This window comes from Onychomys torridus, chromosome 11 (assembly GCF_903995425.1).
Source record: "Onychomys torridus chromosome 11, mOncTor1.1, whole genome shotgun sequence".
NCBI lineage: Eukaryota > Metazoa > Chordata > Mammalia > Rodentia > Cricetidae > Onychomys > Onychomys torridus.
The window spans coordinates 41,947,782-41,968,890 of record NC_050453.1 but is presented as its reverse complement, the minus strand read 5'-3'; the positions used below and the strand labels follow the sequence as shown (position 1 = coordinate 41,968,890).

At 45.9% G+C, this 21,109-nt stretch overlaps 1 protein-coding gene across 3 annotated transcripts in view; it reads right to left on the bottom strand.

Moving 5' to 3' along the window:
* The window catches only part of Rgl1 (ral guanine nucleotide dissociation stimulator like 1), a 260,603-nt gene that overhangs the window by 105,822 nt on the left and 133,672 nt on the right, over positions 1–21,109 (bottom strand). Inside the window, exons 1-2 of one of the 3 annotated variants that reach the window (XM_036202128.1) lie at positions 6,438–6,659; positions 5,328–5,438 (exon numbers count right to left, since the gene is read on the bottom strand). The exons of 1 other annotated variant lie outside the window; for it this stretch is intronic. In XM_036202128.1, coding sequence (XP_036058021.1) covers positions 5,328–5,438; positions 6,438–6,464 — 138 coding nt within the window. In that variant the 5' untranslated portion in view covers positions 6,465–6,659. Of the gene's footprint in view, positions 1–5,327; positions 5,439–6,437; positions 6,660–21,109 lie in introns of those variants that run through there. One more of the 3 variants, XM_036202127.1, reaches the window with a different exon arrangement.

The window sequence follows — 21,109 nt, the reverse complement described above, 5'->3', positions numbered from 1 at the left end:
ATGCTGCTCTTATTAGCTAGAGGGAGACATGTATTTTTAGTTCTTGTGAACATTTTATTTATTATTTTCATGTATGTACGTTTTGCATGGATGTGCCAGTTTATTTACTATTTTTATGTATGTATGTTTTGCCTGAATGTGCCAGTTTACTGCATGCATGCAATACCCAGAGGCCAGAAGAAAAGCATTGGATCCTCTGGGACTGGAGGTCAGAGGTGAGACACCATGTGGGTGCCGGGAATCAAACCTAGGTCCTCTGGAAGAGCAGCCAGTGCTCTTAACCACTGAGCCATCTCTCTACCCTCTAGACATGCATTGTTTAAGCTAAATTCAGTATTCTCTGGATTGACAAACTGAAATGGATATTCTTAATTAGATACCACACATTCCTTATGCAGAGCTCAAGAGATTTTGAAAGCAATGAAAGGCAAAAAACCAGTGTCTCCAGTGTCTCGGGCAGCTCTACTGGCCTGCGCCTTCTTGGTTGGAGCAGGCTACCCTATTATTGGACTAATAATTTGAGAAGCATGTTCCCAAGGTCAGAATGAAAAATACCAGTTGCTTAGTTTTCAGATGGCTGCTAAATTTTGAGCTTTACTTTCTAAAGCCTAAATTAAACATTCCAACAGACATGAATAGCTCAACCCAAGGCCTGTTTTCCTGGATGAAAACAAGGATGACCAACAGTAAACCAGAGCCTCCTCTGGGGCTTATCTCCTTTCAGTCCTAAAATCCCACTCCTCCTTCCAACCACACATAATTATAAGGCTTGCCAATACTTTTTAACTCATGCGCTGCCCCTCTTTCCTCAGTGGGCCACAGTAGGCAAGTGCAACCAGAGCTCCTGGCTTTAGAAGGCACTGGGAAGTGGTTGTTGAATAATCGCTATCTTTGTATGTGCCCTGCTCTGTTCCAGAAAGAATGTCGAGACAGTTATAATCACTACCTAATTGATTTTTCTCGCTCCTCCTTATAGGCTGACATCTTCATGGTGATTTGGCTTTAAATGAGAAGCAGCCATACATTCATATTTATCAAGACAATATTAGTCCCGCAAAGAAGGATGAAGCATGATTTATCCATTCAACAAACATTTGTTAGCTGTAGTTATGCGATTCTATCTAATGCGGAATATAAACAGACAATTATGGCAGTATGAGGTAAACACATAACAAGACCTGGAATGCTCTGGAACACACAGAGGCACAGCTCATCTACCCTGGGAGGCCAAAGAAGAGTTCCAGAATCAAAGTTAGCTGACAACTCAAGGAATTTCCCCACATGAATACAATATGCACAGCAACAGCACTAACTATCAGGTAGACTCTGTGCAAACGGTATAACCAAGAGAAGGAATGCCTCGGTCCAGATGTAATTAACATTTATTTACCAAGGCACTCCCAAAGCCCAAAGGTGGGCCACAGCTCACCTGCACCCATGGCTCTACAGATGTCTCCATGTCTGTTTACTCCGATAGTCCACGCACGTCTAGTTACTATTGTTCTCTCCTACTTATCAAAAATCTCAACTCATCCGAACAAAAACTCATCAAGAGTGTGCCAAGCACTAGACACTGGAAAGGAGTCACCAGGACCCTTCCACAGGTCACAGGACTATTGAAGTAGAAGTGAGAAAAGCCACAAGGCTATCCACTCCACTGTCCACTCCACTGTCCCAGTCCACTCCCCAAAGACCATGTGACTTGAACCCACTACTAATAATTCAGTGTTATGCTTATCCTAAGTGTGACACATTTTTTTTCTGGACTGCAAATCTGTCCTGTTCTGCAGACTCCAAACCCCTTCCCTGAATGCTCTCCTTCTGTCCCTTCAAGTACCTTTCCTACTGCAGAGAACACTGGTATTTTCCAGTGCCTTTGTTCCTGTCCCTGGGGACATATACCAGAATGCTGGTGTCAAAGGCAACCCAAGTTGACCATTCACCCTTCCCAGATGCTACAAACTGAAAGAACAGTTGGGTGAAATGATTTTCTCTTGCAGTCTTTAGTGACTCTCTGTCATGACTGGGGCCACCAGGAGAGCTGTGTGTCAGTAAAATCGCCCCAACTTTCGATGTCATTGTAAAGAAGAAGGGGGTCAAAATTCAGTGCTATTACCAATATCCCCACACTGTCAACGGGCGTGACTAGCATTGCACTGTGTGAGCAAACCAGGCCTGGATCGTACTCAGTATCTGCTCTGGGGCCATTGCCTTTGGGTTTTCCTCAAGGATCACAAACAAAGCGCAATTCAGAAAACAAACAAAACAGTATGACTTAAGTGTTTTGGTTTATGGACTTCATATCTAAGAATGTATGATTATTCTTTACCTTTTTTAGACTTGTTTGTTTTATTTTATGTGTATGAATGTTTTGCCTGCATGGAGGTATTACATCCCCCTGGAACTGGAGTTACAGACGGTTGTGAACTACCACGTGGATGCTGGGAACCAAACCTGGGTTCTCTGTAAGAGCAACAAGTGCTCTTAACAGCTGAGCCATTTTTTGGCCCCAAATGTGTAATTATTTAGTTATGCTTCCTATAACTGAATATTAATTATCCTGAAATCTTGGCACTAGAAAATATAAAAACTGTGCTCTGTCTTTCAAAACTTGGTTTGGTTTGGTTTTGCTTGGGGAGTGTTGTTATTGCCTTAACCTAGATAGTGGCTGAGGTAGCTCAGGCTGGCCCTGAATTCACTGTGTAACAGAGGATGACCTTGAATTCCTGATGCTCCTGTCTCCACCTCCTGAGTGCCTGGGTCCCAGGTGCTAAGCTTTTTGAATAGCACTGCAGACCCAGTACCAAGGCTAGGCCCACGCTCACATGCTACAGGACCTCATACACCTCTGTTGGGTACTACACTTTCACAGACTAAGTGGGAGCTTATCGATAAGATATGACATCATCATAATACATCTCACAATTTGCAGCTGTGGTTATCATTCAAAGCATAGGGAAGATCAGAAGGCTACATTTCTCAAATCCTGCACCAGGAGTGATCTCCAGGGGAAGCATGCCGGACGTGTCCTTGTTCCTGTGCACCAATGATATCCTCAAGTATGGAAACAGCCTTAAGGGTCTGGGTAGTTCTTGACAGCACAGAGCCTGTGTCCAAATCCAGCCTCTACTATTCCTTAGCTATATGACCTGGCAAGCAAGTGACTCACTCTGGGCATTGTTTTCCTGGTATATAAAAGAGAGAGCCAGCACTCCCTAATAGCACCTTCCCCATAAAGCTGTTGTCAGAGTCCAGTGTGCGGGAGGCGTCTTCCTCACCTCAACCCCATTAACTCTAAAATTGTTCACTTTGAAGAATTCTGAACAGGTCACTGGAATGTAGGAAAACAAATATGAGGAAGCCAACTGGGGGAAAAGAGAAACATTTCATAGTTGCTGTGTATGTTTGCTTGAGTCAAATTAAGGCAGGGGTTTTCAGGGACAAAGAACAGAGCTTCTCCACAGGACACCTAAGGCAAGCAGCATTCAAGCAGCTCTAAGAACTGACTTTGGATGAGGTGTGGTGTCCCTGAGTCACTTGTTCATATGGGAAGAGGGCAGGATACCTACATGAATGAGAAACAACCTCACATGATCCTTCCTCTTGATATTTCAGATCTACAGTTTAACTCAGCCAACCACTCTGGACTCAGTAAATCTAAGGATATGGAGAGAGGCTGGACAAGAGGAGAAATGGAGTCCATTGACCAGAGCAGCTGCTAAGCACCACTTAGTGGCTGGCAGCCTCTAACCGAGCAACAGTTTATTTGGGGTGGGGTCCCCTCTATTGCTCCTAGGACATTCATTGCTACCCTATCTGGCTAAACACTAACACTGCCACCCATGCCACATTTGTGTCTTTAGAGAGAGAACAGCCCAGAAATGCAAAGCCTGTCTGAAGACAACTGGCTCAGAGCTTATCAGTCATTTAGAAATAGCCAGACAGGTCAACACCACAGCAACATCACACTGAAATAATATATATATATATATATATATATATATATATATATATATATATATATATATATATATATACACAAAGCCAACAAAAGCAACCCAGTGACTTGTCAGGACTCTAAACACAGTTCATGTCAGGATCACATTCTGAGTAAAGCACCCATGTGGTACATAAAAACCTCTATTTTCCACCGAGAAAGTTCCTATCTTTGTAGACCACATCTTCAGAGCCACCAACAACTTCACTGCCCTAGTCAAAAGTATACAGACCCAAGCATAGGAGGAGGGAAATCTGAGCAGGGAAGGTCAATGTGAGAGAGAGAGAAAGAAAAAAAATCCTGTGTCAGCAGCCATGGCAGAGGAAGATATGGCTCCTGGCCTCCTGCCTTCAACTCTGAAACGTACAAGTCATGTTGCCTCTACTCCTCCCAGGAGGCCCTGGATACTCCACCTTTACCTGGGAACGCTGCTCCAAACCTTGAGTGTTCTGAAACTAAAGAGGGCAAGTTGCAATGCCAGTGTTTGCTCCCCACTCTGGGTCATCCCCTACAAAGCCCTAGCAAGGCCCTAATGCAGCCAAGAGAACACCTTCCCTATGTCCTGCCTTCCTTCAGCCACTATTATGTTCCTTCACCAGGATCCTACGCCATCTGTAACCACTCTCTTCCCCAACTGAAGAACTCCTGCATTCTGCCACATGTTCCTGTCCACCCAAAGAGTGATTCTGTTGCCAGGCTCTCTGTCTGGCATAGTCTCTTCATTTGGGACGTGTTGAAAGATTGGCTGGACGAATTAAGAACTCACATGACCCTACCCAATAGTTGATGGAAAGCAGCTTTCTCCAAGTGTCTGCACCCCTCCCCCGCCCCATACTCTACAGGCAAAGTCCCAATACTAAGTATGTATCTGCCTCCTCCCACACTGTAGAAAGACGGTCCTAATGGGAAACCAGGTCTGAAAGGCCTGTTGCTTATGGGAGTAGGGACTAGGCTGTTGGCATCAATGGGTAAGGGGAGAAAGGGGTGCCTTCTGAGCCCAGTGGCTTATGGCACTTGTAGAACCAAGCTGTGCTTTCTGGCCAGTTTCCGTGTGTCTGTCACCTTCTGCCACACCACCCCCAATCTGTCTGCCAAGTACCTCAAGATGTTTCCGGAAGGTTCTGAATTATTGACAAACTTAGGGAAGATGCTTTGGCAAACACCAAGTACTAAAACAGACCTGTACACTGGGCCATCAGCAGTTTCCTTTTTCAGGCCAGAGGGGGAGAAGAAGGAGGGGGGAGGGGCTGCCTTGGCTAACTAATAATGATATTCACAGAAGAGCAGACACTGAAACTCCAAAGTTCAAGATCTCCGAAGCTCTACTCACCCCCAGCCACCTCGCTCCTTTATTGGCCGCCTGTTGAATCTGGACTCTTTTGAGGGTGACATGGTAAACAGCTCCTTCCTCGACTTCTTCACCCCAGTCCTGAATCGAGCTCTGCCGGGCAGGGGAGAAGGAGAAGGAGAAAGAAAAAGGGTCGTTTGTGTGTGCTGCTGCTGTTGGTCGCTGCTTCTCCCTGGCTAACCACACTCCATCACAGCTGCTCCCCTGCTTCCAGCAGCACTCAGAGCCCAAGACGGGCTGTTCGGAATAAATATTCCAATCAGAGCAATACAAGACACATTGGACTAGGCAGAGCTGAGATTTTCTTGGCCCGGAGCCCTTTCCTGCGGTATCAGGATCCTCCAACTTCTCTAGTTCAATTATTTTTCCTAGACTAGTCACAGATCTTAAATCGGTTTTTTTTTTTTTCCCGAGTTTTCTTTTCTTCATAAGGAAACTGTGATTTAGTCCTGATCAACTCTGTCCCTTTAAGTGAAATGAAAAAGAACTCATTTGCAAAAACAAAAGTTTATCCCTAAGTGCCCAAACATTTGAGCAACGTCGATTTCAAACTCCCGCAAACAAGTGTTTTAATGCCAAGAGCTCTCTTTGGGAAGTGAAGATGTATGTCTCTTTCTCCTCTTACTGTTTTGGAACCCAAAAAAGTTAGGGGGAATGTGAAAAGTTTTTATATCCGTAAAAATAAAAACTCTGGCAAGTGCAGAGAAAGCAACACATCCTCACGCCTCTTCCACTGAAATTCACACAGCGACCCCCTGGATAGCTATGTCGCCTGCTGAACCTCGGATCTGCGTTAAAGGGACTGCTCCCCCAGACTGAGTTCTCGTCCCTGCCGAGTTCTGCACTCCTGACGCGCATCTGTCCCAAACACCCCGCGGGCGAAGCCTGAGTATGCAGGCAACATTTCTAGGGAGAAGAAGCGCAGAGAGAGGAGGGATACAAAGCCGAGTGAGAAAGTTCCCCCTCGGAGCTCGGGGTCCGGGTGGCTCCGATCACTTCAACAAGACTCTAACAACCCGGCCCGAGAAAGCGGGAGGTGGGAAGGTTCCCCTAGCAGAGAAGCGTCCGGGGAAGGCAGGGAGCTCGCGTTACCATTTTAGCTTGCCAAAGCAATTTCATTCTCAGTTTTCTCTCCGGTACGCGAACACTGCATGATGCGCCCTGCTCCGAGGCGGCCGCGGCGTCTTGCTGGCCCGGCTCCGGGTCCCCGCGCTTCCCACGCGCCCCGCTGCCCCACTGCCGCCGCCGCCGCCGCGCGCGACTCGGCCACAAAGGAGAGCGGCCAGCGAGCGAGCGAGCGAGCAGCCCGGAGCCCGCGGCCGCAGACTCCTCCCCGCCACTCCGTGATGTCAGGCTTTCCTGTTTGTGCTTGCGAGCGCACTCTCCCTTTCGGAAGCCCCGCGGAGCAAGGCGTGGAGCAATCGTCTCTCCAGCTCCCGAGGGGTCGGGAAACGACCCTTTCAAGTAGACCGATTCATCGGGGGTTTCCTGGTGGCCACCAGGTGCCAAAATAGAACCATGTGTGCCACACGGCATGTGTGCGCGGCCTCCGCTGCCTACTTCGCTGAAGGAAACTGGGGGAATTCAGGATGAAGGGCACTTGTGCGATCTGCTTGCTATTTGGGATTTGGAGTAATTAAATCAGAGTGCCCTCGGCTTCAGGGAAAGTCAGAGGATACCTGAGTACCTAAAAACTGTGCCTGGGAGCTCTACACTACCCTGCACCTGCACCTGCTAGGACTTGTTTCTACAGCCCACTTTTGTTTCTTTGATGGCTTTCTTGCTTTTTGTTTGGTGGCCCTGGCTAGCCTTGAACTTTTGGAACTTTTGTGGCAATCCTCCTGCCTCTGTATCCTGAGAACTAAGATTACAGGCATGCATCAGCCCCACCACTGGTTCTGATAAGGCTTAGTTTACCGGCCTACTGGGGCTGAGAGCAGACAAGCTGGGCAGGGTTTTGCTGGATCTGGCAGTATGTGGCATGGGCCATAAGTGGTCCTGGGGATTTCTGGGGTTTCTGTGAGTAGCCATGTGGTATCTGCACTGTGGGGACACAATGGGATAATCACTAGGGAAAGCCCTTCAAAGGGCACTGCTGGTGGGAATTTTATCTTAACACAAAGATCTATGCGGGACAATACATTACATTTTAAAAGATCTAGTTTCAATAAATCAACAGCAAGAGATAACCGATAATAATGCAGCCCAACCAAGCTGCACCTTCCAGAGCTCCACACCAACCACAAAAAGCTGAGGGCTCCTATGTTTTACAGGCATCACCCCTGATCAATTTGAAAAGGACCTCCACCTAAGTGCCATGCTAAGGCATAGCACTGAGCTTTGATTAGTAATAAATATATCATGAGCTGAAATGTCAGGGATCAAATGTACAATGTCCCCAGAAGAGCAAAAAAACAACAGCAAGGGCAAAGCAAGGAAGCACACTTCAGAGTGTCTTCAAGTCAGTCAAATGCTCCTCAGACAGCCCCAGGCTTCAGGGGTCCAAGACTGTGGAGAGAGAAGAATGTTCTCTTTCAGCCAAAGTGACTGTTTCTGCAATTTAAATATCAAATATGCACACCAACATACACACACATACATTCCTTCTGCTGTGCTCAGTGCTTAGGACAGAGTGGAAATATGTGGAGACCCGTCCTCAGACTTGTTAGGCCTTCCTCAGGGCCCTGGGTCACACCTGGAGAACTTATTTGGTGATCCTGAAGATTATTGAAAACTTCTACATAGATAAGCAGCTTCTTCTCCAGGAATTCCTGGAGAAGGTGGCTTGGCCCTCACAAGCCCCTCCCAGGTAGCTCTCCCAAGGCTCCCATCCTCCAGCACCTGCTGCGCAAAGGGAGGGACAACAGGATCCAGTTTGAACCGGACTTATGGTGCCTTCAACTGAGATACCACTTCCTTGGCTATGAAGTGGGACAAACATCCACCTCACCGAATTTAAAAACAGTTAAATAAAGTAACACGTGCAAATCACCTGGTGTGTGGAGAGTTGTCCAAAAGGTTCCATTCTCTCCCATTGCCTTTCCCCCTAAGGGGTGCTGGCTCAGACTCCATGAGAAGCTGGGTCATGTCTGCCATGCAGAGCAATCTAAAACAAGGTCTTCCCAATTATAGTTCCAGAGACGCTTACCAAGAATGATCATTTGCGTTTATTCCTAAGAACGTTCTTTAATCCAAAAGCCCTAGTAAGAAGGTAATATTGATTACATTGCCTATACGTGAACTATTTTAAAATAAAATTGAAAAGCCCTCATTGACTTCAACATCTGATAGTTCTAAGTCACGTAAAGTCAGCTGTTTTCTCTTCTCCTTCCCTTCAAATGCCTGCACGCCCTATGACCCACATGATGGTAATGGACTGAACTGTAAGCCCCAATGAAATGTTTTCCTTCCTACGAGTTGCTGCAGTCATGGTGTCTCTTCCCAGCAACAGAAACCCTGACTAAGGAAGTACACTGACTAGAAATGAACTTTTAAAGGAAAGATGGAAGGGAGGTGGGGAGGAAGAAGAGAAGGAGGTACACAAGTTGAGGTGTGCATGTTGATGAGGACACAGGGGAAAGAGAACGGAAGCAGTATCCACTAGGAAAAACAGTACAGCTGTTGCTGAAGAAATTAAAAATACATCTACCATAAGATTCAGTAATGCCAGGTCAGGTGGTGGTGGCGCACGCCTTTAATCCCAGAACTCGGGAGGCAGAGACAGATGGATCTCTGTGAGTTCGAGACCAGCCTGGGCTACCAAGTAAGTTCCAGGAAAGACACAAAGCTGCATAGAGAAACCCTGTCTCGAAAAACCAAAAAGAAAAAAAAAAAAAAAAAAAAAGGAAAAGTAAAAAAAGATTCAGTAATGCCAATTACAGATATTTGTAAAAGTATGTAACTCCAGATCACTAAGATATGCCTACACCTCCATATTTATTACAGCATTATTCACGATGGCTAACCTACAGAGACAATCCAGCTGTCAATCAATGGATGAATGAATAAAGAAAATGGGATGTAATGGAGTTACCCAGCTTTTAAAAAGACAGAAGTCCTGTCATGCATGACAACATGGATGGACCTGGAAGGTGCTATGCTGAGGGCAATAAGTCAAGCTCAGAAAGACAATGTAAGCTCTCACTTCCCTACGGAATCTGAGCAGTCAGTCAAACATACACAATCAGAATAGAATGGTGATGTCTGGTGGGTGTGGGAGGAAGAGGATAGGAAGGTAACAGTCAAAGAATACAAAGTTTCAATAATATGAGATCATTTTTGCATAGGGTCTATAGCTACTGTAGTGTATGTTGTACGTTGCCTGAGAGTAGATCTTACATGAAGGTGCTAGCAACAATAACAATGGAGCAGGAAGAAACACTGAAGATGATGCCCCTGTCCTTGGCCTTGATGGCAGTAACGGTTTCATGGCTTTGTGCTGATCCCCCAAGCTCATCAAATCACAAATAGTAAATACATACAGCATGTCACATGTCACTCATACCTTCATGAAGTCACTTACAAAGCTTGTCTTGGAAATGACAATACCAACATAAGATGGCTAGAAACAGCAAGACCTCAGCTTTGTCACCCCCAAACTCAAGGCTGGACTACACTGTCAATAAAATAAAAAGCTTAGAGGAGCCAGGTGGTGGTGCACTCCTTTAATCCTAGCACAAAGGAGGCAGAGACAGGCAGATCTCGGCGAGCTCAGGGCCAGCCTGGTCTACAGAGCTAGTTCCAGGACAACCAAGGCTACCCAAAGAAACCTTGTCTCGAAAAACAAAAACGAAAGTTTAAAGGAAAGCAGCCCTGAGAGAGGAGTAGTAATATCAACAACTATGGGGGGGGGGGAGTGAGTGGTCTATGACCCCTTTACACATAGCCTTACCATTGTCTCTATCCGCCCAAAACTGCTACCTAAGGGGAGCCTTACCTACTCACTGCTAACAGAGTCGAAATGAAACTAGTAATAGCCATTTGCGATCATTTTACTAATAACTATACCTTCGGCTATCTGTAGATCCCCAACAACAATCTTAGAGAAAGATACAAGCAAATCAATCAGATACTTCTTAACTTGACCTCCAGCAATATCTAAGTACGGCTGAAACACGAGGCCCTCGATCCTCTGGACAACCCCATGAATGCTTCTCCCTGGTCCTCAGATTTGTGGGCTATGTTGCTTAGCAATAGCTTCCCACACTCAGTTTCCCAGTATCATCTGGGCATTCTGTTCTGGTTGTTTCCAGCTGTGAAAATTGGGATCGGGCTGGGGGTGCAACTCATTGGTAAAGTGTGTGTTTAGCATGTCCAAGGCCTTAGGTTCAATCACCAACCCCCAAATCAAAAGAACAACAAAACCCTGGGGTTGCCCCATTGGCCTACTTTTTGCTTGAACTTTCAACCTTGCTCTGCAGAGGATGAGGACCCAGTCATGCTTGGTTAAAGATGAATGTCCTTTAAACAACAGACAGTTGCTACCATTTTCTCAACACAAAATGACCTTATTAATTATCACAGAGATACTAGAAAGTATCAATTAAAGTTCTCAATGTTCTGATAGTGGATTTTTCTATTCATGTAAGGAAATTATGAGCCAATTTTAGACAGTCCTATTGTAACTAAAGAAAAGGCTGCCTTAAGGGATGCAAAAGAAAGAAGAAGGAACTATAAGGAAGTGCCATTCAACAATGCGGGCCTGAGGCAGAGGGCTCCTGTGGCCGTGACAGCAAATATTTTTTCAAGTAATATTTTAATCATTTGTTGGTGGTTACTCTGAATGGCTGGTGATGCTTACCTATAGAGGAAGCTGAGTTAGGGAATACCATTTGTACCTGTGGCTGATGTGCATCAATGCCTCATCTAATTATAGATTTCTATAAAAGAAAAAAGGACCCAGCCAGAATGAGTCCAGAGAGGTAAAGATCAAAACATGGCAATCAGATGAGACATGCCACCAGGTTCTGTGACATGTAATAAAACACCGCAAAGGGCAAAGTGAGTGAGTGACCTAATCTGAACATGAAGGGCTGTGACGGAGAGTCTCAAAGGAGTTCCTGGACAGTCACCTTTTCTTCCCCAAAGCTAAAGGAACCTCCTTTTGTCATAAGCACAGTATCGAAACAGCAGAGAGCCTGGAGGAAAGGAGAACTGGTCTGGAAAAATGGCAAAGAGCAATGGCTCTTCAGTCAGAGACATGGAGAGTTGAGGTCTAGCCAGACCACTTCACCCTGAGGCAAGACCCTCATTTCAACCCACTTAGTCTTATTAAGAAGATAGGAACATAAAGACTTCGGTCATTGACTCACAGCAGGAATTGAGATGATACACATCAAGCCTTGCACAGTATCCAACACCTGGCTACTCCTCAATGTGAAAAGCAATAGGAGCCGCCATGTGTTAGGTTCAAGAATTGCAAAACCTACAGGAAACTAACGATGTTAAAAAGCTGGCCCCTCTTAAGTAGCTCAAGATTCTATAGCTTGAAGACAGAATCTCAAGATACAACGATCACAGAGAGCCCTGAGCCCCACACACTCTTCAGTCCAGTGAGCAACACTTACAGAGTTGCTACAAACCCAGAAAAACACAGGGTTCAATGTTCCTACCTACTTCAATCCATCCTCCACCTTGCAGTAGCCAGAACAATCTTTTCAAATCATATGACCATCTCCTCCTGTTCTTTACCCCCTCTAGGGGCTCCCTATTGTCAAGGATAAAAGCCTAAACCCTCCCAAGCCCCCATGCAGCCTGTCTGAGGCGGGCCTCTGCCCATCCAGCCTCCCTCCCCTCACCCCATGTACTTTCACACTTAGCTGACATATCTGACTCCTCCTGCCAGAGGGCCTTGGAAGACACCATTTTCCTTGTGTGGGACATCCTAGCCTCTTCTTCTTGCTCTGGTTTAGATATCTGTATCATGTGCAGTCACAGCACCCCATTCCTCTCTCCTTGTAGCTCAATCACAGGTGAATACCAGCACTGACACTCTTTCACTAAACTGTAAACTCTATGAAGGCAGAGATGATGCCAGGTTTGCTCTCCCGCTTTTGTGCTAGCTCCTTACAGGGCTGAGCACACAGAGATCTGCTATGGTTATTAGCACTGCAGATGCCAAAAATAACCAGAGCAAGAGAGATGATTTGACAGCTAGATTGGAGGGGGTGTTGTGTTATAAATTCAATAAGGGACTAATAAAAATGGCTGAATGGTAAATAAACCTTAGATATTGCCACTATCTTAAAGTGAATTATATTTTATAAGGAAAGGAAAAGTACAAAGGGACTGTGTGGAAAAATGATTTTCCAATGCTAAAGACCAGCAGGTAAGATTAGCAGATCAGAGTACGCGGAGCAGGGGCACTGAGAGAATGGAACTCTGTCAGGCAGGGCTTACTCTTGAAAAGACTTGCAGGAACTGGAGAGATGGGTCAGAGATGAACAGTACACACTGCTTCTGCAGACGACCCAGCTCAGTTGCCACCACTAAGGTGGGCAGCTGTAACTCCAGCCCCGGGCATGCAGGGCTTCTATGACACCCGCACTTAAGTGCACATAGGCATACATGTACATGCATGGTTTTAAAATATATTTTTAAAAAGTCTTCAGTCTTCCGGGAGGGGTATGGGGATGAAGACTTGGGTGAATATAATTAAGATGCACCACATGCATGTAACAAATTGTCAAAGAATAAATAAAACTATTCTTTAAAATTTATCATATAATACAGCTTTTTTAAAAAAAGGCTGTTGTCACTTAGACTTTTGAAGACAAAAAGAAGCATGCTTTGGAAGAAAAGAGAGGGTACCAGGAGACCACATGCTTGAAGGGGATAGAAAGAGATGAGATGTGGACCCTGTGGTCCAGGAAAACACACAGACAAAGTAGCCCACCCCTAGCCAAGAAGCTGTTTGCAATTGAAACCTGCTGGGGGAGAGGACATCCATTTCTTCAACAGAGGGTCACCACATAATCAACCATACTCCAGGGCAGGCCCCATGCCCAGGACAAGCTGGCCAACATAAAATGGACTCCAATGGACTCCATGGTTTGATGGGTTTTCTTTCCTTCTCTTCTCTCTTTTTCCTTCTGTCTGTCTTTCTTTCTGACTTTTTCCTTTTTTTGGTTTGCTTGTCTGTTTTGACTTTCTTTTCTTTGTTTTTTTTGTTGGGGTTTGACTGTTTTTTGAGAGAGAATATGAAGTTGGGAGGACAGGGATGTGGGGAGGATGGGGAGGAGTTAGGGGAGGAAACATGGTCAAAATATATTGTATGAAAAAAATCATAAAAACTTTAAAGATAATTTGAAATGCTAGACTAGCACATCAACTAGATGACTATCTCACCTGTCTGCAGATTAGCTCGTGAGGGAAAGGGCGGAGAGAAGGCTGTGGAAGGAATGCCCTTCGGAATTGCCAGTAGGAGAGCTTTGAAAGAAAGCAATGATTGAGTGGTGTGGGAAGAATCAACCCTGTAACTTGATGACAGGCTACGCTACAAGAAAATGAGAGAGCAGCACAAATAAATAAATCAACAAAATTAAAAGTTTTAGGACTAGAACTCTGAGAATGGAGGGACATGTAAATACAGATAAAATAAAAAGGGATTCTGCTTTGGGGGGAAATACTGGCTCAGTTCTGAGGAGAAAGAAACTAAAGATAGCGACAGAGGCGAGGCCAAAAGGGCGCCGAAGACTGGAACTGTGAGTTAGTCCTTCTGCAGGAAAGTTCCCAGGAGCACGGGGGAGGGCGGGAGGGGCGGCGCGCAACCAGCCTCATAGTAAGTGCCCCAGGAGAGGAAAAAAGCACCAGGGAAGAGAGCGAGATAGAAGGAGGAGGGTCAGAGCTGTGGCAAGTAATGAGAAATTACTTAGAAAATGCACTTAGAAATTCTCGAACTGAAGTCAGTGTTGGAAGACAGTCAATGGACTTGTCAATATTTCAAACAAGCGTTGCCCTCTGCCATTGTTGCAAGAGGCTGCGGGGATTTTTAAGAGGATTCTGTCTGTTTTAAAAACCTACAATTTTTTTTTTAAATTATCGCAGTTATTTTCTGACACTCTTCAATAAAATGTAACCAAAGTTAATTGAAAGTCTTAGTGTGGTCGGTTACATAACAGCAGAATTGCTGAATGGCTTAAACACTGTGTTTTCCCAGAAATACTTGCCTTCTGGATGAAACCAAGAATGGAAAGTTCCTGGCTTCGGGAACGACGTCTGAGAAGGTGGAAAGAAAAGAAAGGCCTACAAGATGGAAATGAAACTTCAGCAAAAGCTAACCAAACTTCCACACACGTGCTCACTACTCACACAGGGAAACAGAAACACAAAGAAAAGGTTGGTTTCACACTTTAGAAAGTTGGTTGTGTGTCCGTTAGATAACCCTTACTTTCTAAAAACAAAGAAGAAAAAAGAAACCAGACAATGTTTCATACACTGCGTTGCCAAGAAAACTTTTAGATAGCTAGGTCCTTGATATTTGCCTGTTACATTGACAGTCAGTTCACAAGTGGCCCATACTGATCCTGCTGGCTTTAAAGCCTGGAGTGAGATCTTGGATTAACATGCTTTTCTGTTGCTAAACACCATGACCAAACCTAGCGTGAGAAGGAAAGGGTTTATTTCCTCTTATACCTTCAGTCCATCCTGACGGGAAGTCAGGGCAGGAGTGAAGAACAGACCATGGAGGAACACTATTTAATGGACGGGTTTGAGCTCTTGCTCAAGTACCTTTCTCATGCAAGCCAAGACCACCTGCCCAGGGGTTACACTGCCCACAGTGGGTCAAACCCTCCCACATCAACCATTCATCAAGAAAATATATCTCACACACTTGCCTACAGGCATTTTCTCAATTAAGGTTCCCTCTTCCAAAATGACCCTATCTTGTGTCAAGTTGACAAAAAGCTAGGCAGCACAGGCTATAGAATGGAGGAAACTGCCTTGCTTGGGGTTGGGCCAGAGTGGGAGTTACCTTGGTTCATTTGGCTTCTTCTAGGTAACGGAAAAGCTGCTGCTCCTAACAAATGCAACAGCTCACACTCACCTACCTGGGTCTCCCTTTTAATCCTTTCTCCAAGAGCATGGTGGTGGTGGTGGTAATGATAGTGCTGTGTGTGTGTGTGTGTGTGTGTGTGTGTGTGTGTGTGTGTGTGTCTACCTGTCTATATGTCTATGTGCTCATATGTGTTAGGGGAGGGAAGTTTTGATAGAGTAAACTGGGTTTCATCTCAAAGCACAGACATAAAATTTAATGATTTCTTTCAACATACATCCAATGGGAACACACTGTAAAAAAAAAAAAAAAAAAAGATGGTATTCAGCCAGGCCTGGGAGTACAAGCCTGTAATCTAGCTATCTAGCTATGTAGGAGGCTGAGTCAGAAGGATCATAAATTCAAGGTCTGTATGGGTTACAGATGAGTGTAAGGCCAGTTTGGGCAACTTAGTGAGGCATTTGTGCTCAGTGTGATAGAATGCTCACCTAGTATATGGGAGGCTGTGACTCACCTTCCTCTTACAGCCAAGCAGATAGCATTTAACTTTGTTCAAAGGAATTTGTAACCTATATCTTGCCAGGCTGACCACCTGCTGGACTGGTGTGTCATGGGCCTTTGGGCACCACACTGCCAGGCTTGCCCACTTTGGGGGCTGGTATGTCATGGTCTTGGGACACAGCGTTGCCAGGCTGTACACCTGCTAGGTTGATGTTCCATGACCTTGGGACACCTCACCGCCCTGGCTTTAGCTCATGACTTTACCATGAGAAGCAGCTGGCAATCTTGGCACACAAGTCTGATCCAGACAGTTTCCGGTTTCCCCAGGGGAGGAAGCTGAGGGTAGAGTGGGGGTTGGACAGGTACCTGCAAACTCTTCAGCTTGGCTTTACACATCCGTAGCAGACTCAAGCTGCCCCAAAGGACCCAGAAAGTTTAGAATCTGTCCCAAGCACCTAAGAGAATAATTGACTTTGGGTGCAGCGTTCAAGAATTCCAGGACAAAAATTAGACCTTCTAGGAGGTGTCAGTGCTGTGGATATCGCTCTATGTAAATAAAGTTCTGATTGGCCAGTGGCCAGGCAGGAAGTATAGGCGGGACAAGAGAGAAGAGAATTCTGGGAAGTAGAAGGCAGAGAAAGACACCGCCAGCCACTGCCATGAAAAGCAACATGTAAAGACACTGGTAAGCCACAAGCCATGTGGCAAAGTATAGACTAACAGAAATGGGTTAATTTAAGATAAAAAAGGTAGATAACAAGCAGCCTGCCACGGCCATACAGTTTGTAAGCAATAAAAGTTTTTGTGTACTTTCTTGGTTGGGTCTGAGCGACTGTGGGGCTGGCAGGTAAGAGAGATTTGTCCTGACTGAGCTAGGCAGGAAAACTCTAATTACAAGTCTAGGAAATCACTCCACATCATCTAGAAAAGGCCCACTGCTTACTCTTGCCCCCCCCCAGATCAGCTGCTGTGCCAATCAATGGTTGCCTATCTCTGGGAGAGCAAAGTAGAAATTCTTAGTTGTTTAATTTATCAAGACCTACAATCTAGTCGATATACCTACTAAACAGAATAGAAATCGGTAGGGCTCATAAGAAAACCATTCATCAGAGTAGATCACATCACCAAGAGTTACTTAGGAGCAGATTTTAAAGGTTGTGGTGTTTCAAAAGAAAATGCCCTCCCAAAGGGAGTGGCCCTATTAGGGGGTATGGCCTTGTTGGAGGAAGTGTGTCACTGTGGGGGCGGGCTTTTAGGTCTCTTTTGCTCAAGCCTCCCTCAGTGTGACAGTCAGTCGACTTCCTGTTGCCTGCAAGATGAAACACTCTCAACTATTCCTACAGTACCACGTCTGCCTGCACACCACCATGCTCCCTGCCATGATGATAGTGGACTGAACCTCTGAAACTGTAAGTGTGGTACCCCCATTAAATGTTTTCTTTATAAGAGTTGCCATGGTCATGGTGTCTCTTCACAGCAATAGAGAATCCTAACTAAGACAAAGGTCTTTACCTAATTATTATCCTGCAATAAAGACTTACTGAGTGTCCACTGTATACTGGACCCTTTGCTAGACATCTCAGAATGAACTCAACCACACAGCTGCGATGTCTGGCCTCACAGCACTAATGAAGGAGAGGTCAGACAGTGCAGTTTCAAGACTGCATGATGGAAGCTGAGAGAAGATGTACAGGTGGCGAGCCTGGGCTAAACGTACAGCATTGAAAGAGGAAATTCCAGAGAAAACCATCTCTGAGGTGACCCCGGCCCCATGAAACACAATGGATCAGAATTAGTAAAGGAAGGCAGGGAAGGAGCCATCCAGACGGGAAACGGAAAGGGAGCCAGGCTTAAGAGTTAGAATCAGAGAGCTGGGGGCCAGCAGCAGAGTGCCATCGCAGTCAGTAAGGTGCTCTCGCCTTGGGAGCACAAGAACCTGAGTTTCTTCCTGCAGAGCCCACGGAAGGATGTCAGTTGCGGTGGGGCTCCTGCTTCAAACCCAGCATCGGCAAAGCAGAGACACAAGGACTCCCAAGGCTTGCTAGCCCACCAGGTGAGCCTTACTGTCCTCCAAGCCAGTAAGGAACCTTATGCCACAGGAAGTAAGTGGCGTTCCTGAAGATGGCGCTACAGGTTGCCTTCTGGCCTCCGCACATGTGTGCAACCCCCAACACACACACACACACACACACACACACACACACACACACACACGCACGCACGCACACACGCACGTACAGACGCATGTGCATGCACAACAAAAAGATTGACATAGTATTTCCTGAAAATGGAAACAATGTATTGTCTGGTCATGATCACCAATGTCTTTACAGTCCTCCCTTGCTCATAGTAAGAGAACAATAATCAGCAATAACCAATAACAAAACAACATACAACAACACGCCATCACATACTTTTGGGAAAATGACTTCTCTCTGTCTCTCTCAAAAGTTGAGACAATAAAGGCAAAACAAAAATTAAAAGAAAGCCAAGAATCAAGAAAAATGTGAGTATGTCCACACCACAGTTGACTGCAGGTAAGTGAACTGTGGCTTTGGGGGACTGCTTGCTGTAATATACTCACCAGGTGAATGTCTCCTAGAGAGAAACATAAAGTATGTTTTTAGTTTTTGCAATCCCATAATTCTCTGTGAAGGATCGGGCTAGGAAATAATCATTTAGCCTTAGCAGAACACTTACCAACTGAGCTGTCCACACTGATCCTGGACCTAAAGGAAGGGAGGGGTGATGACTGATTTGATACACAGGAGAACCTCGATTGAAGATTATTTATGGGTTGTCGGTGAGAACATTTAGCATGTGGGAGAGATTAGCATTGGAGACCTCAGACCCAGTGGGTAAACTGCCCTCTCTTCTGTGGGTGGACTTCACCTAGACAGCTGAGGTCCTGCACAGGACAGAGGAAGGAGGGATTTCCCTGTTTCACTATTTGAGCTGAGACATCACATCTCTCTTCTCTTGAGCTCAAACTGGATTTACATCCTTGTCTTCCTGATTCTCCAGCTTTTGCCCTCAGAATTACACTACCTCCCTCCTGGATCTCTCATTGACAGATGGCACATCTGTGACTTCTCAGCTTCCATGGTTGCATGAGTCAATCCTGTAATTCGGTATAGATCTTACACACTGTTAGTTCTGCTTCTCTGGAGACACTGCCTCATAGAGGAGACAAATGCAGGAATGTATAATGTAAGCAGACAGGAGAGTAACTGTGGGCTTTAGGAAACCAGCTTGCCTCCAAATTACAAATTACAGTGTTGGCATTAGAGTGTGTTCCGTTTACAAACAGCCTCACACGTCTCAGGTGGGACGTAGTTAGAACAAGAACCCAGGCTTCAAGGAAAGCCTCTACTGTTTCTCACCTTGGAAATGCTCAGGTGTCAGGGCTATCCCTGACCAACAAGTAGGAGAAAAGGACCAGCTATTGGTATCTCTTTTGAAAGGGGAAGGACTTGAGGAGTACTAATCCCCGTGAGCCTTCACAGGAAAGAGAAAGCATGGCCAACTGGGGCGTACTGAGGCAAGTGTACGGGCTCAGCAGAGTTGTAAGGTGGTGGAGAGGCGTTTCGGGGTGCTGCACAGGATGGAAGATGAGCACATTCTAGGCAGAGAAAGGTGTGATCCAAAGTTAGGGGTCTAACGTGGGGTAGACCACATGGAGGGGAGAAGGCCACATGTCGCAGTCACATCATTGCCCACTGTGCCCTGAGGGCATTCTGTGAGTCAAAGTGAGGACCCAGTGAAGACTGCCCACAGCTGTGGTAGGGTGGTGTGGTTGAGACTAGCACCACCTGGCTAGGTCATGAGTACCGAGCATGTAGTGCTTACAATGTGACTGGCATTTAATCCCTACAATGTGACTTACGCCTACTTGCAGGCACAAATGTTTCTGTACTGGTGACCACTAGCGCTTTCTGCTGCCCTGCAGCTTCTAGCATCTGCTGCGGGTGCCCTCCGGATCGTCATCTCTCAAAGTGGAAGTATTTTAGCCCATTTGATGTCACAAGAAACAGAAACATCAATACCACAAACAGCATAAATACTGGACCACAGTCAAAACTCCAAATCCTTTGACTCCAAATAAAGCAATGTCAAAAGAAGCCTTTTCTCCTTTGGTCATTTCTGTAGTAGCACCTTTGCGAGAATATACGATTCCATTTTTTGTGAGCTTCAGCATCTTAGGGAGTACATTAGTGCTCCATTTCCTCCGGTAACTGGAGGTGCAGTCACGCGCTTACCAGCTCTCAAGAGCTATGTTCTCAGTGGCTCTCTCCAGGGTTTTCTCTCTTCTTCCCAGAGTCGCCAGCCCGGTGGGGGCTCATAACTGGCCGGTGGTGGCCGTACTGTTCATGCTCTGAGATAGGCACGCAGGCAGCTAACATTCTAGGTAGCCACTGCACTTGCTCCAGGAAGCCAAGCTCTCAAACAGTCTTACAGTCTAAAGCGGGGCATGGTCCTGCGCGGATCTGTGGTGTCAGCCATGCTGCCGGCTGAGGTGAGAGTCTGATACCAGCGTGAGCCCCACAGCAAGACCCCATGTCGAAAGAGGGGAAGGAGAAGGAAAGGAAATGTGGAATGAGAAGGATGAGAAAAGGGAAAAATCAAAGAAGAAGTTACAGTCTGAAGGAAGAGCAAGTCAAGTGACTGTCCTCAGCAGTCACGTGAGAACCGCTGTCCTGTGGCGTGGATCCCCTAGCTTCCAGGAGAGGTACCTCATTCACAGTCAAGTGGTCAGGCACGTCCAAAGCCATGACTGTAACAGGACGCAAGAGTCAGCGGATGAAGAGTGGAGACATGTTCAGATCCCCCAAAGAATAGCAGAGATGGATGCCAAAGAGAAGAAAGGCAGTGTCCCAGTTAGAACAGAGCGTCGTCTGCCACACCTCAAGGATGAGAAGGCTCCAAGGGTAAGGTGGGAAGAGCCAGAGTGCAGTTTGAGAGCCGTGAGCCTCCGTGCAGATCACAGGAAGACTTCCTGCAGTAGAGTTTCATGCCCAAACTTGCATGTTAAAAAGACCTGACCAGTGCTGAAGATGTAGCTCAGTAGGTAGAATGCTCACCTAGCATGCATAAAACCCTAGTTCAAGCCCTCATAAGTCAGGCTTGATGGTACTGGCCTGGGATTCCCAACACTTGGGAAACAGAGACAGGAGAATCAGGAACTCAAGACAATTCTCAGTTACATGGTCAGTTCAAGGCCAGCCTGGGATATATGAGACCTTGTGTCAATTAAACCAATTAATAGGGA